The sequence below is a fragment of the Sarcophilus harrisii genome, chromosome 1 (assembly GCF_902635505.1).
Source record: "Sarcophilus harrisii chromosome 1, mSarHar1.11, whole genome shotgun sequence".
NCBI lineage: Eukaryota > Metazoa > Chordata > Mammalia > Dasyuromorphia > Dasyuridae > Sarcophilus > Sarcophilus harrisii.
This window is the reverse complement of record NC_045426.1, coordinates 611,036,375-611,049,911: the sequence shown is the minus strand read 5'-3', so window position 1 is coordinate 611,049,911 and position 13,537 is coordinate 611,036,375. Positions and strand designations below refer to the sequence as shown.

Sequence of the window (13,537 nt, the reverse complement as noted above, 5' to 3'; positions counted from 1 at the left end):
TGTCCCTTCTATCTTGCTCGGTGATCTTCAAAACTTTCCTAAGACAATTCAAATGGAAGTAATTCAGTTTTCTGGCATGCCACTAATACACTGTCTGGGTCTCACACAATGAAGTCAGCACAATGGATCTGTAGACCTTCAGTTTGGTAATCAATCTAATGAGCACTGAGGTTGGAATCAGAAAAACTCAATTTTATGAGTTCAAGTCAGGCCTCAGGTATTTACTAGCTGAGTGATCTTGACCAAGTCACTTTTTAATAGTGATTATCATAAGCTATTTAAATGTAAAAAGGATTATGGACAGGAAGATCTGATTAATCCCACTTTTAAATGATTTCCCCTGAACCCAGAAATCTATTTTATTCCTTCAAGTACCAACTAAAATTCCATCTTTTACTGGAACTCTTCCTAACCTCACTTAATTTTAGTGCGTTTTCTTATTTTCTATTCATCCCAAATATAGCGTATGTGAGTATGTGTGTATTTATATTTATCTGTTGACTCATCTCCATTAGATTATAAATTCCTTGGGGACAAGGATCATTTTTGGCTGCTTTTTGTATCCCTAGCCCTTTGCACAATGCATGGCACATAGAGAGTACTTTATGTTGATTGACATATTGACTAAAAGTAACGCTAAATTATTTGGCAAAAGGAATAGGGCAATGAATCAAATCAGGACAAAAATGTGGAGCAGAAAAGGGCAGAGAAGAGTAAGGCAGCATTTCTCTAGGAGGCACCTGGTCTTTTAATTAAATACTGAATTCATGCAAATCTATTATAATCATTCAGTCTGCATCTTCCCATTGTGTCTAAGACTATGTATCATAAGATACTGATGAATGCTTAAACAGATCATATAGGCTCCCACTTCAAAAACATAATTGAGTTCTGTGAGCAAAGACTTGTTCATTAATTCATTTTGACGTTTCCAGAACATTCCTGTTAAAACATCAGTGTTACTCAAGTAGTATAACCCATTAACTCAATTCGTTTTCAAGAAGCAGTGGGAAGAAATCAGTCACAGGACAAGCAGATGGTGTTCAGATCTGGAGAAAAAGCAGGCACTTTTTAAATTCACTTTACACTTATCTCTATTAAATTTGTATTATAGTGGTGCTTGTGCTGGCTATCTAGGTTGCTATAAATCCAATCATTCAACAAGTTGGGTATCCCTCCCAACTTCATTCCATTGACATAAATATTGATAAGCATCTAGCATCCATCCATGTTTTCAACTAAGTCACAGCTGGTCAACATGCAAAATGAGGTTAGTCTGATACAATCTGTTCTTGACTTTAGGCCTGGCTCTTGATGATTGCGACTTCCCTTTCTAAATACTCACAAATCTAACATTTTAATACTAACATTCTGGAATTTTGCTCAGAATCAGTCAAGCTCACTGTTTTATAGTTAGGAAAATCCCATTTTCTTTCTTTTCTATAAAAATCAAGACATTTCCCACTTTTTTAATTTTGTCATTTTTCAGTCACATCCAGCTCTTTGTGACCTCATCTGAAGTTTTCTTGGCAGAGATAGTTTTCATTTGCCAATTCAATTGGCCAAATGCAAAAGAAAGTATAAAAGCTAATTGAAGAAAATAATTCACTAAAGATTAGAATTGAACAAATGAAAGCGAATAATTCAATGAGACATCAAGAATAAGTCAAACAATACCAAAAAAAAAAAAAAAAGAAGAAGAAGAAGAAGAAAATGTAAAATACTTCACTGGAAAAACTACTCACCTGGAAAATGGACCCAGGAGAGACAATCTAAGAATTATTGAATTACCTGAAAACTACAATGAAAAAAAAAAAAGGGGGCAGGACAGCATCTTTCAAGAAATTATCAAGCAAAACTGACCTGATCTCCTATAACTAGAAAGTAAAATATTTGCCACTGAAAGAAATGTTGTGATTAGTTAATTTCTCCTCTATAGGGAATAATACAAGTTTACTAACCAATTCTTTTAGACAATCCTCAACTAGGAAATGTTTTTAGAAAGCTACTTCCCTACAAGAATGACAATCCATTTTCTAACCTTCCTTCTGCTATAGTTCCTGGCAGTTGGGAATTGCTGAAAGCTTTTGCTAAAAGTTTCTGGGTATAAGCAGAATAATACCATTAAGTGATCAACACTATGTTAAGAAGCTTAATAATTTAAAGCATCATAAAAGTCAAAGTCTGACAAAAAAAGTGAGAATAAAGTTTTGACTACTACAGAATAAGTCCAAAAGAACAAATGATTTGAGATACTTTATAACTCAGACTTGCAGCTATTTATAACAAAACAGAATTTATGTATTTTGTATATCAGTTTGTAATTAAGTGTTCCCCATTTACAAAAATCTGTATTAGAGAAATAATGTCCTTATTGGCTTCTTATTTAGATAGTAAACATTTAAGTAGTATGTACATGTCTAAATTTTTTATTTTTTTTAATTTCCCAATTGTTCTAATTATTAAAATTTCACTGTACTACATAATTTCTGTACTTATAGCAAACATTTAAAATTGAAAATCATTCCACTATCTTGATCAGTAATAGTTTATTGTAAACATTTGTTACATGTGCCAATCATCAAATTGAACACAAGGTTTTGTACATTTCATTGTGTACTATTAACAACATCATACCAGAAAACAATCCATTGTACTCAATTACAATTTTGGTACTTTAAAACCTTTTAAATACAAACTGTTTTTGAAAAACTAAACAAGGAGGGAATTGGGGGGGAGACTGAAGCCCTCAGGGAATATACCAGTATGAAAAATGGCAAAACTCAATTCTAAATGCTTAAAATAATTCCAACTAAAAGTATTGAGCAGGTCAGCTATACTATTCCTGAAGAAAAATAAACATGAAATTATTTGAACACATTAAAAGGGGCAGGAACTACTGCATACTTTAAATGGCTCTACTTACTATAACATCAATATGCCATTTTATAAGTTCTCCTCCCTTCCCCCACCTTTTTTGGTTTTCAAAGTCTTGCCTCTGCCTAAGTCACACTTAAAAGACAATTATAAAAAGCAACAAAGCCAATTGGAATCATATCAAACAGCAACAAAATTGAGTTAAAAATCTTTAATGATCCTTCTCTTTGGTAGTCACCCATTAATTAGGTAACAAGTGTATTTTTTAAAAGTTTCATTGAATTGCCAGCTTTAAATGAAGAGATGTATCTTTACATAAGATAATGTATGTTTCTTTTATAATCATATATACAATTATAATGAAATAAAACTAAATTTGTAAAACACAATCTGAAAACAGCAGCATTTTACATTTGTTTACAACACTGAATATGCTTACAGTATGGAAGCTCTGCCAAACTGTACATCAATGGATTCCTTTTTTCCTTTTCAACGGCAGAAACCAAAAATCAGAGTTGAACACAAGTTTTTTTCAATCATTTTTCCTAAAATGCATGATCACTATTTTATTCCATTTTCCCCTCCATTCTCTTGGAAAGGAAATAAGGCAGAAAATCATTCCCATACTTTGTTACAAATTTATGAAAAACTGGATTTACTGCCAACAAAAAAAAAATTCAATCCTTTATTAATGCAGATATCATAGTAGGCCTAAAGTACTAATATCTGCAGAATAAATAACTACCTACAGTTAGTAAAAAAAACAAACCAGATAAGAAAAATGTTAGAATAAAAAGCAGCACTGATCAAATTAAGTACTTGGACTCAGTTGAGAAACTGCAAGTTATACATTTACAGAAAAAGGAATGTACATTAACAGTTATGTGAGAAATTAGTGTGTGATTCACAGTTTAATCATTTCACTATTAGTATGCATTATTTTTTCCTTTTTTTATACATATGTTTAACACACACTTGGTTCCTACTACAGCAGAAAACAAAATGTTATCACATTTACCATGAACGCTTTCCAGCAACTCGCTGCACCAGGTTCTTGGTCCAAGTTTTTCAATAATATTGTGAGCACACAGTACTGAAGGTATGGTTATGATTACAGTTTTAGGAAAGACATATATTACCAGATTAAACACACAAATAACTGTTCCTTATAGAATGAGGAAAAAAAAAAGTATCAACAGAAATCTTTACATTACAACCGTCCCCCAAATTTAAATGTTTTCCATATATGCAGTTTTACCAGGACGTTTGTTAAAACTGGCAAAGCAATCATCATACAGATAAATCTAAATTAAACAATAACACTGCCCAAAATTCTTTAAGGAAGGTACTTGATAAATGTAAAAGTGAATTATTGAAGTAGTACTCCAATTAATCGAGTTAATATTTGTCATACTACAAGAACTGATAACTCAAGAAAAACTTTGAAACAACATTCTGTTTCCCTTTATCTTTTTTACCCCAGGCCCACTTACAGGAAACTAGATTACATAAGATGAAATGGGACAACTGTTAATTCAGTTGAATAATTTATCATACTTTTTTTCCTAACAGCCAACTCTTACAGTTCCCTGATGTTTATTCCCTGATGTTTATTTGAACATAAAGCACCCAATCTTTGGTTTGTAAATAAGAAATCTGTTTCCATATAAATCAGTCTTGTGGTTATAAATGAAGGTTATTCAATTAAACTCAATTAAAAAATTTAAATGGGCAGTAATAGTAACAACCAAACAAGGTCACTTTTTGTAGAAACATCTGATAAAAATAAAGATAGGGATAATGAAGCTTTCATATGTAAAATCACATTGTTTATATGTAGAATGCTTTTCAAAGTTTCTCATGAGGCATCAATGAATCTTGATGTTTCAAGAGTTAAGACCTTATAAAAACAAGATCAAATTATTTTTGACTATGCTGATTTATATACTTTCAACACCATCCAACAGATATACATAATTAAAAGACAACTGTTACAGTTTATAACACCCCCCCTCATATCATGACACAACACTGGATTTTACTGGGTTTTTGGTTGCTTTTTGCATTTTACTATTTTAAGGGCCAGGAAACCTCTTCAGTGGAAAAATTAAATCTCTTTCCATTACCCCAAAAAAGTACAGATAATAAAATATAAAATTAAACAGGATTCATGTTTGAGTAACTAACATATAAAATTACTATTGCAATTATCTGTGGTGACCACTTATAAATTTAACAATCATCATAAAGCCTAGAAAGGATATCCTTAGGTTTATAAAAGAAATGCAGATTGTCTCTAGGTAAAAATACAGTGCTGACTGCTAAAAAACTCTCTGTTGCAGCAGGATATGCAGTAATGAGTAAGACTCCAGACAGTGCAAATATTTCCCCACAAACTGCAACACAAACACTTTTAATACCACTTTAGCATACATTGTTCTGCAGCAGCAGTATACTTCTTAGTGGTTGGCACTAGAAATTAACTGTAAGAAAGAAAAAAAGGCAGTAAGTGTGAACAAAAATGGTATGTATGAACTATTGCAAATTAACATTTGCAATAAGTACTGAGGAAGGTGACCGTCCATTCCACTCAGATAAAATGCCATCTTTAAATATTAAGTTCTTCGCAGGAAGTGGAACACCCAATTCAGCACAAGGAGGCTGTGAAAACATACTTGAAAAACTGGCCTCAGTGTGTAAGTCCAGAGTTGAAATCCCTTCCTAAAAAAAAAAAAAAAAAATCAAAAAAGAGAAAATATTAATTTGCAAACAATACTACATGCAGAACATTTTTAACCAAGTGTAAAAATATGCTATTCCTTCTGGCTCAAAGAACTTGAACTTCACAGAATTTCAACATTAACCTCAAAAGTTAATCAACCAATAAGCAATCATATTTTGGGGTTTGCTAAGTGCCAGGCATTGCATGAGATACTGAGTTTACAAAGACAAAAAAAGAAACAATTCCTGTCCTCAAGAAGATTTCATCCTTTTGGAAAGACAACATATGCAGAATAAATGCAAATCAAATCTAACATCATTAGGGAGAAAGGGGCAGATGTGGTGGGGTTAAGAAAAGGCTCATGGAAAAGACAGTTTGTGGGGAAGGCATTCCAGGCATGAGGGGCACACAGAGCAAAAAGATCATCTAGTTCTACCCGTAATGGAATAAGAACACCTTCTACAATATCCCTGACATATGATCAACTGTTTTGACAAATTTAACTGTCTCAAACAACTTCTGCTTGAATATTTCAAAGGAAAATGACTATCTCATATACAACCATTCCACTTATGGAAATTTTTTAGGAAATTTTTCTTTACACTGAGTTGAAATCTGCTCACCCTTTTAATTCCACCCCTCAGTCCTATTTAATATGAATAAGTGCATCTTTATAAGGATTTATAGGTTCATAAAACATTTTCCTCACAATAACCCTAAAAGTAAATACTGCAAGTTTTACAGAATAGGAAATTCGGCATCAGAGATGCTAAGTGTGACTTGCCCATAATCACACAGATAAAATATGACAGGGCTAAGACTCAAGCTATTTCAAAAAACAGATTTAGATTACCTCCATCTAGACATTACCTCGTTGTTCATATGCTGTCAAACCAGAGGTGTCAAACTGAAGGAACCAGATTAAAATGTAATTGGGAGATGTTTAACAAATAAAAATACAACATGGAAAATGCTAATTGGTGGCTTTTCCAAGTCAGTATGCATTTCTGTTTGAATCTGATACCAGTGTGCTACAAAAGTATTTTACTACCAAAGTTAAAATATCAGAAAGTCTAATGACCACTACATGTTAGATTTCATTCACCTCACAGTATCATTTGTGAAGAAGTACTACAAAAAGAAAATAGATTATCAAAGTTAAACAAAAGTCAATAATATAGCGCTATTAAAATAGGAAAGATTATACTCCACAAGAAATTGTCACAAATAAAAATAGCTACAAAACTACAAAATGAAAGTGTCATTATATATTCTAGAAAAGTATTCTATGTTAGTGCAATTTAGGTATTTTTAGAAGGTACATGAATTCCTTCTAGGACACTGCAGAGATTCCTTGTGAAAGAATCAAATAACTGCTAAAAGTATCACCTAACTTTTACTCTAGTTAGTTGGTTCCCATATCAAGAAAACAGTCATCTAGACAATAAGTACATCAGGCATTAAACCATAGTTTGTAATTACTCTCCATGGTATAAATTATTTAGTAATGTTAGACACAGACATTTTAAAAGCATTCCTATTTAAAATTATCTTCTTGTACAAATTATACCAACACAAATTTAATGACTTAAATGCCAGACTTTTTTTTTTTTTAAATTCTACTTTTTTGTGAGCTTTTTGTTTTGTTTTGGTTTTTTTACCTGGAATGAATGAACAAAATTAAGGACGTGGAGAGAGAGTTTTCTACTGGAATGTAAGAGTTTTTGAAGGCTGAAAAAGAAAAAAAAAGGGCAAAAATAAAATTTTTTTAAAAAAGCATTAATATTTTCTAATATAAATTGCCATTTTGATTGGTGCTTCCACTAGATGGTACCCCAAAGTATTACTTGATGAAAATGTTACATAACTCAATAAAAGGGATCAAAAGTTTGGAAAGTTATATTTTATAAAAAGAGCCAATATTAAATTATTTACAATAAGTAAAATAAAAAACCTGACCTCAAAAAGAAATTTGACAAAACATTTATATCCTCTATTATGCTAATAGAAATAAAATTGAATTTTTTTTTGTTTTTTAAATAACAAGTATTTTGAGAGTCAGACAATTAACTACATTTAAAATATTCCCCAAAATTCAAAACAATAATTCTGAAGAGCTGGAAGAATTAGCCTACACCTGAACACTTGTTATTTTCCCAAATATGCAGTTTGTTATTATCAATATAACTAAATGCTAATTATAATGACAATCTGCAATTTTCTTCTGCATAACATTTTTTTCCTTTTAAAAACACTCATGTACATTATTTTACTTTATGGAATGTTAGTATTGTTTGTTCTCTCAGAATTTTAATTTGCTCTGATAGCTATATTCAGTAAACATATCTTAAAGAAAATAAGAAAGTAAATAAAAAGGAATACCAATCTTTAAAAAATTTGTTCCCAAATATAATTTTTGCCTTATAATTCTAGTTCAACTTAGGAAAAAATGAAGTAAAGAAGTTAGAAAAGATTTATGTCCTAAAGATAGAATAGGATATCACACCAAATCAATATGTACTGAATACTGACTGTTATAATAGTGCTACAGAAAACTGGTGGGGGTGCAGTAAGGAGATGGAAGTAGGGAAAATAGAGAAAAAGATATCTTAGACACTGTTAAATCTCTGTCTTCAAGAAAGTAGGAATCCAGGATTGAAGAAATACAAATCAATACCACAAACCCTCACCTTTCTTTCCTACAAAGTCCATGTGTAGCAATTTTCCTACAGACTTTGCGATTCAATTCAGAACTAAATAGTGGAATTCCAAAGCATAACTCAAGAGGAACCCATTCAACTTCTGTTGTAGCTACTATAAAAGAAAATACACATTATTTTAAAACCTTCAAAATCATTAAAATGAAACTCAAATTAAATAAAATGTTTGCCAATTTTAAAACCCTTTAGAGTTTTTAACTTGACAAATATTTTACAAAGCACCCAGGCACTGGGGACAAACAGATACAAATATCCTAACACCTGGCTTCAAGAAATTTACATTTTATTGGGGAAAATAAATAAATATAGCTAAGGAAATACAACTGGGGCAGAGGACAATCAGGAAAGGCTAAAAGAATTCTGAAAAACAAAGGTAAGGATAAAGCAGGTTCCAAGCACTGAAGATGCCTTTTACAAAGAAGTCAAAAGCTAGAACACTAAGTCTAGAAAACTGCAAGTACTCTGTGATGGCCAGAATGAAAATTCATGAAAGGGAGTAATATGCAATAAGGCTGAATGAGAGTCAAATTGTGGAGATCTAAAGACTTGCAGATTTGAGCAGAGAGTGATATAAACTACCAATTTATTCTTGGTAATATTAATTTAGCAGGTAGATAGAGGATAGACTGGAGAGAGAGAATAGCAATGAGGAGTCTATTGTAAAAGTCCAGATGAAGAGTGATGACAGCAGTAGCTACGTGAGAAAAGAGAAATGGATGGATGAGAGGGTTATAGAAATGCAAAAGGATGTATTAGAAAAGAAGTCTTTTTAAAAATGAAATGAAAAAATTGAAAGAAGAACTTTGGGGCTACACTTTTATAACCCTTTAATTATGCAACTGATAGGATAAAATATGAATAGGATTTTGAACAGGTTTTTTTTTCCCCCCCAAAAGTTCATGATGGACACATCTCAACGAACAAAGCTTAATGGGGAAATTAAAAATAGTGACTTACAACATTTAATAGTCTCTCAAAATTCTAATAATTTTACCATCAATATTTTGCTTTGTTGTCGAATCTACAGTCTCCTCAATGACCATTTCAAATGATTCTGTACTTCCATTTACATCAGATCCTGAAGCCAAATCAGGTTCACCTAATAAAGATAATTAAAGATATTTACATGACATTCACATTCAGACACTCAATCCAAGTGCTCCAAAAATCAGTCTTCATACTTCATAAAAAAATGACGTTAAGCAACAGGTTTTTTTGGCATTGTTTTTTAATGTACATAAAATAACACTTAAAAAGGACACACTGTAGCTGGGCTAGCTAAGAAAGTGAAATGAGCTGATGGTCTCAGGTAATGTTTCTCAGTCTCTTGAGTATGAAGACCTCTCTTTTAATATAAAAAAAAAAAATTGTGTGGACTTCCACATGAAATTAGTTAAGTCAAATCAACAAGTATTTATTAAACTCCTACTATGTATCAAGCATTGTAATACTGCTGTGATAGTGCTGTGATTAGAGAGACAAGACAATGCCTTCCCTCAAGAAGCTCACAGTCTTAAAGGGAAGATAACAAGAAAAAGCTAGGTAAAAACAAAATAAGCACAGGATAAATTAGAGATCATCAACTTTAGCCAGTACTTGAAAGAAGAAAGGGGAGCCAGGAAGCAGAACAGGGAGAATATATCAGATATAGAGTCCAGCCAGTGAAAATGTACAGAAATGGGAGACAGGGTGTCTGATACATGGAAGCCACTGTCACTGGATCACAAAGTATGTGGTAGGGAAGAGGACTAAGAAAACTGAAACGATAGAAAGTGAATAGAAGAGTTTTGAAAGCCAAAACAATATTTAAGTTTAATCTTAAGATAACTGGTAACTACTGCAGTATTCACAATAGGTCAGACCTGCATTTTAAAAGATCAATTTAATATCTGAGTGAAGGGAGACTTCAGCAGGAAGGACACACTAGCAGGCTATTATAATAGTCTAAGCATGAGTTGATCACAGCCTGCCCCAGGGTGCTGTGTCAAAGGGGTATATGAGAGATGGCACCGAGATAAAAACAACAGGACTTGGCAATAGGTTGCATATGGGACTGAGAAAACACGTGACAATAAAAATTAGCCAAGAAGTCAGTGTTGCTTTTAAATTTTTATTTTGGAATTGCAATAACATCTGCATATTTAATGTGTGTATGTGTGTGTGTGTGTGAGAGAGAGAGACAGAGAGACAGAGAGAGACACCACTGTTATTCATTCTAGAGTTACATACTGTCCATACTGTTAGAGCTAAAGATCAAAATGACAATGCTTGGTACATGGATGGATTCACAGTCCCCTGATAATAACTGTTTCAACTGCTCAGAGGTCCTACTCTAAGGCTGGGAACAACTACTCTAGAATTTTAGGACTACCTGAGATGACGGCAAGCTATAAAGAAAAAGATGGAAAAAGGAGAAAAAAGAAAGAAACCATTGTTAAGATGCAGAACACACAATAGACAAACCAGATGGAGAGTCTCCATTTGCAATCTCTTCCAATGTACAGTTTTCTATATGGTTTTGTTCAAAAGAATAACCTACAGTCAACAAAAGAGCAACTTAAATATACAAAGATTCAGTTTTAACATACAATTGGTAACTGCATTTTAAAATCTCAGAAGCATTTTTTTATAATAGGGTTACTTTATAAAGAAGAAAAGTAAAAACTATTTTTTACTCTCACTAATTCTTTTAATAAACAATTCTAACTGCCAAGAGGAAAAAGCAGACAGTTCAGGACCAAAGTATGTATCATTTATCAATTTTCTTAGGCTTTTTGTTCTCTTACATAAGCCTAATAGTGGGACATCTGCCAATATTCCACACTAGAAGTCTTTCTTTTAGTGACAGGTACTAAAACTCAAAACCAGGGACATACAGAGATAGTCATGTGCTCAATCTTTTTTTCTGTGAAGGTTTCTGGCACAAAAGCAAAAGCAAAAACCAGAACCCAGAATATTCAAGGCACTAAAAGCTAGGAGCCCACTTATAAGGCAAACCTGGCTCTATTTAGTTGACTTTTTTTTTTTTTTTTTTAATATTTTGCTATTGTGAAAATAATTACCATTAATATACAAATAGATTATGATCAAAGAATACAAATCTATGTTTAAGAAACTGAAACAATTCTTATTTTCTTTTGAAATAATTAATCACCTTGGCCTCTAGATTTATAAGTCATATCAAGTATGGTGGCAACACAATTACATTCAAGGACTAGAACTTAATAATTTTAACATTTAACCCTAGCTTTAATGCTCAGTTAGCTATACAACCTTAGGTAATGTTGCCTCATTTGGAGGATAATTTTATATTTGAATATATATATTCAAATTCAATATAATTTATATTTGAATATTTATTCAAATAAGCAATATTTTTATCCTCTAACTAAAAAAGGTGCTAAACTAAAAATAAGAGCTTCCAACTCAAAAATAAATTGATAAATAGTTAACCTTTTTCATCAGACGCATCACTAAGTTTTCTGCTGGCAGCATGGCGACTAGAAGCATTCAACATGGTGACATAGCCACAAAGGTGCTCTAAGTCCACTTTCTCCCGTAATGTCTGCAGTGCTTTGTGAACACCCAGATTGGCTCGAGTCAATTCTAAGAACAGAAAGTAATATAAGAATAGCTAACATTTATACGACAGCTTACAAAAAACTTTGTAGACCTTATCACAAGTATACATATCCCAGATGGGAGAGTACTTTCCTCTTATTCAAGTTATTAGCAATGTAATCTTTTGGATTTTTTATATACATCAGCCAGATTCATCACAACAATTTCACACTTATTTGCTACTATTCCAAAAGATAAATGCTTTCTCTTAGTGACCAAGCATTTATCTGGCATCTAAGAGAAGCTGCAACATCTGTACCAACTTTGCTGACTTTTAGGTCAGGGACAAGTGTTTACCTAATGCTAATCTCACTCAACACGGACAGAACATTCTTATTTGGAGCTTCTTGATAGTTATAAATCTATTACAATGCTTTAATGGGTGAACACACTATCTAGAAGAAGAGGAAGAGGAATCAAAGGACATAAGATTTTAGAACTTCAAGGTTATAGAATCCAAAGTACTCATTTTACAGATGAGAACATTAAAGCCAAGAATGACTTGCCCAATGTCACACAGCAGGACGGAAACTAAAACCAAAGTTCCTAATTCTTATTACCATACTTTTTCAACTGTATTCTATGCTACTAACCACTGAAACATGTTTGTAAACCTGTCATCCAACATATTTATTACCAATCCTCCTTAGCATCTTGGTATCATTTGTAGATTTAGCAAACACATCTTGAAAACAGTTCAAGTATCACAACTTATAAGAGACTTTTCCTGATCTCTACTCCTACTGCACCTCCAACTTAATGCTCCTGAAATTTAATTCTCTTTTTAATTATCTTTATGTAAGGCTTTATGCAAGTGTACACACACACACACACACACACACACACACACACACACACACACACTTGAAGTTTACTGAGGGGAAAGCCTCTTTCATTTTTGTCTTAGTATTCTCCATGGCTAGGCCAGAGCCTTGCACATAGAAGGCCCTTAATAATGTTTTTTTTTAAATATTTTTGATGTCTTCTTCCAATTCATTATTTAAAAAACTACATAGTTTAGGACCCCTTATGACAGGCTCCTTGATGTCTTCAATGAAAAGGTGAAGATTAGGAAAAATATATGTGGAAAATACGGGTTTATGAGAAATAAATGATAGAGGTGGGTGAAACATGCAGGGAAAAATATGTACGTTTTCTTCAAAAAGAGTTGCCAGGCACTGGACAAGGCAAGCACCAAAAGAAGAAATGTATCATCAGCCCCTAACAGGTTAAGAAAAGATTTATTGCTGAGTCAGGAATTACTTCTGATTCAGCACTCTTGTGTGCATAAAGTCAGGTCATCTACTCATCAGAGAAAAGATAAGCATGGATACTCAACAAGAAGAAAGAATATCAATGAGACAAGAGTATGGCACACAAGAAAATCAGTATGGAATTACTGAAGCAAACTACTAAAAATCAAAAATGAAGAATGGAAATTAGAATAACATCAACAACTGTAATAACTTCATCCAAAAGGCAAACTAATGTAAATTAATTATTACAACAATGAGATCAAAAGAGCCCTAAAAGCTTCATGATCAGCAAACACTGACTTACCTGTAAAAAAGAGAGAGCTATCAATGGTGACGTATTA

At 32.5% G+C, this 13,537-nt stretch overlaps 1 protein-coding gene across 6 annotated transcripts in view; it reads right to left on the bottom strand.

The window, feature by feature from the left end:
• Positions 1–2,534: 2,534 nt before the first annotated feature.
• Positions 2,535–13,537, bottom strand: part of FAM91A1 (family with sequence similarity 91 member A1) — a 53,298-nt gene continuing 42,295 nt past the window's right edge. For 5 of the 6 annotated variants that reach the window (XM_031947162.1, XM_031947167.1, XM_031947165.1 and 2 more), the window contains 5 exons: positions 11,773–11,925; positions 9,314–9,418; positions 8,290–8,413; positions 7,261–7,330; positions 2,535–5,598 (listed from right to left, as the gene is read on the bottom strand). In XM_031947162.1, coding sequence (XP_031803022.1) covers positions 5,413–5,598; positions 7,261–7,330; positions 8,290–8,413; positions 9,314–9,418; positions 11,773–11,925 — 638 coding nt within the window. In that variant the 3' untranslated portion in view covers positions 2,535–5,412. The remainder of the gene's footprint in view (positions 5,599–7,260; positions 7,331–8,289; positions 8,414–9,313; positions 9,419–11,772; positions 11,926–13,537) is intronic. The other variant, XM_031947163.1, reaches the window with a different exon arrangement.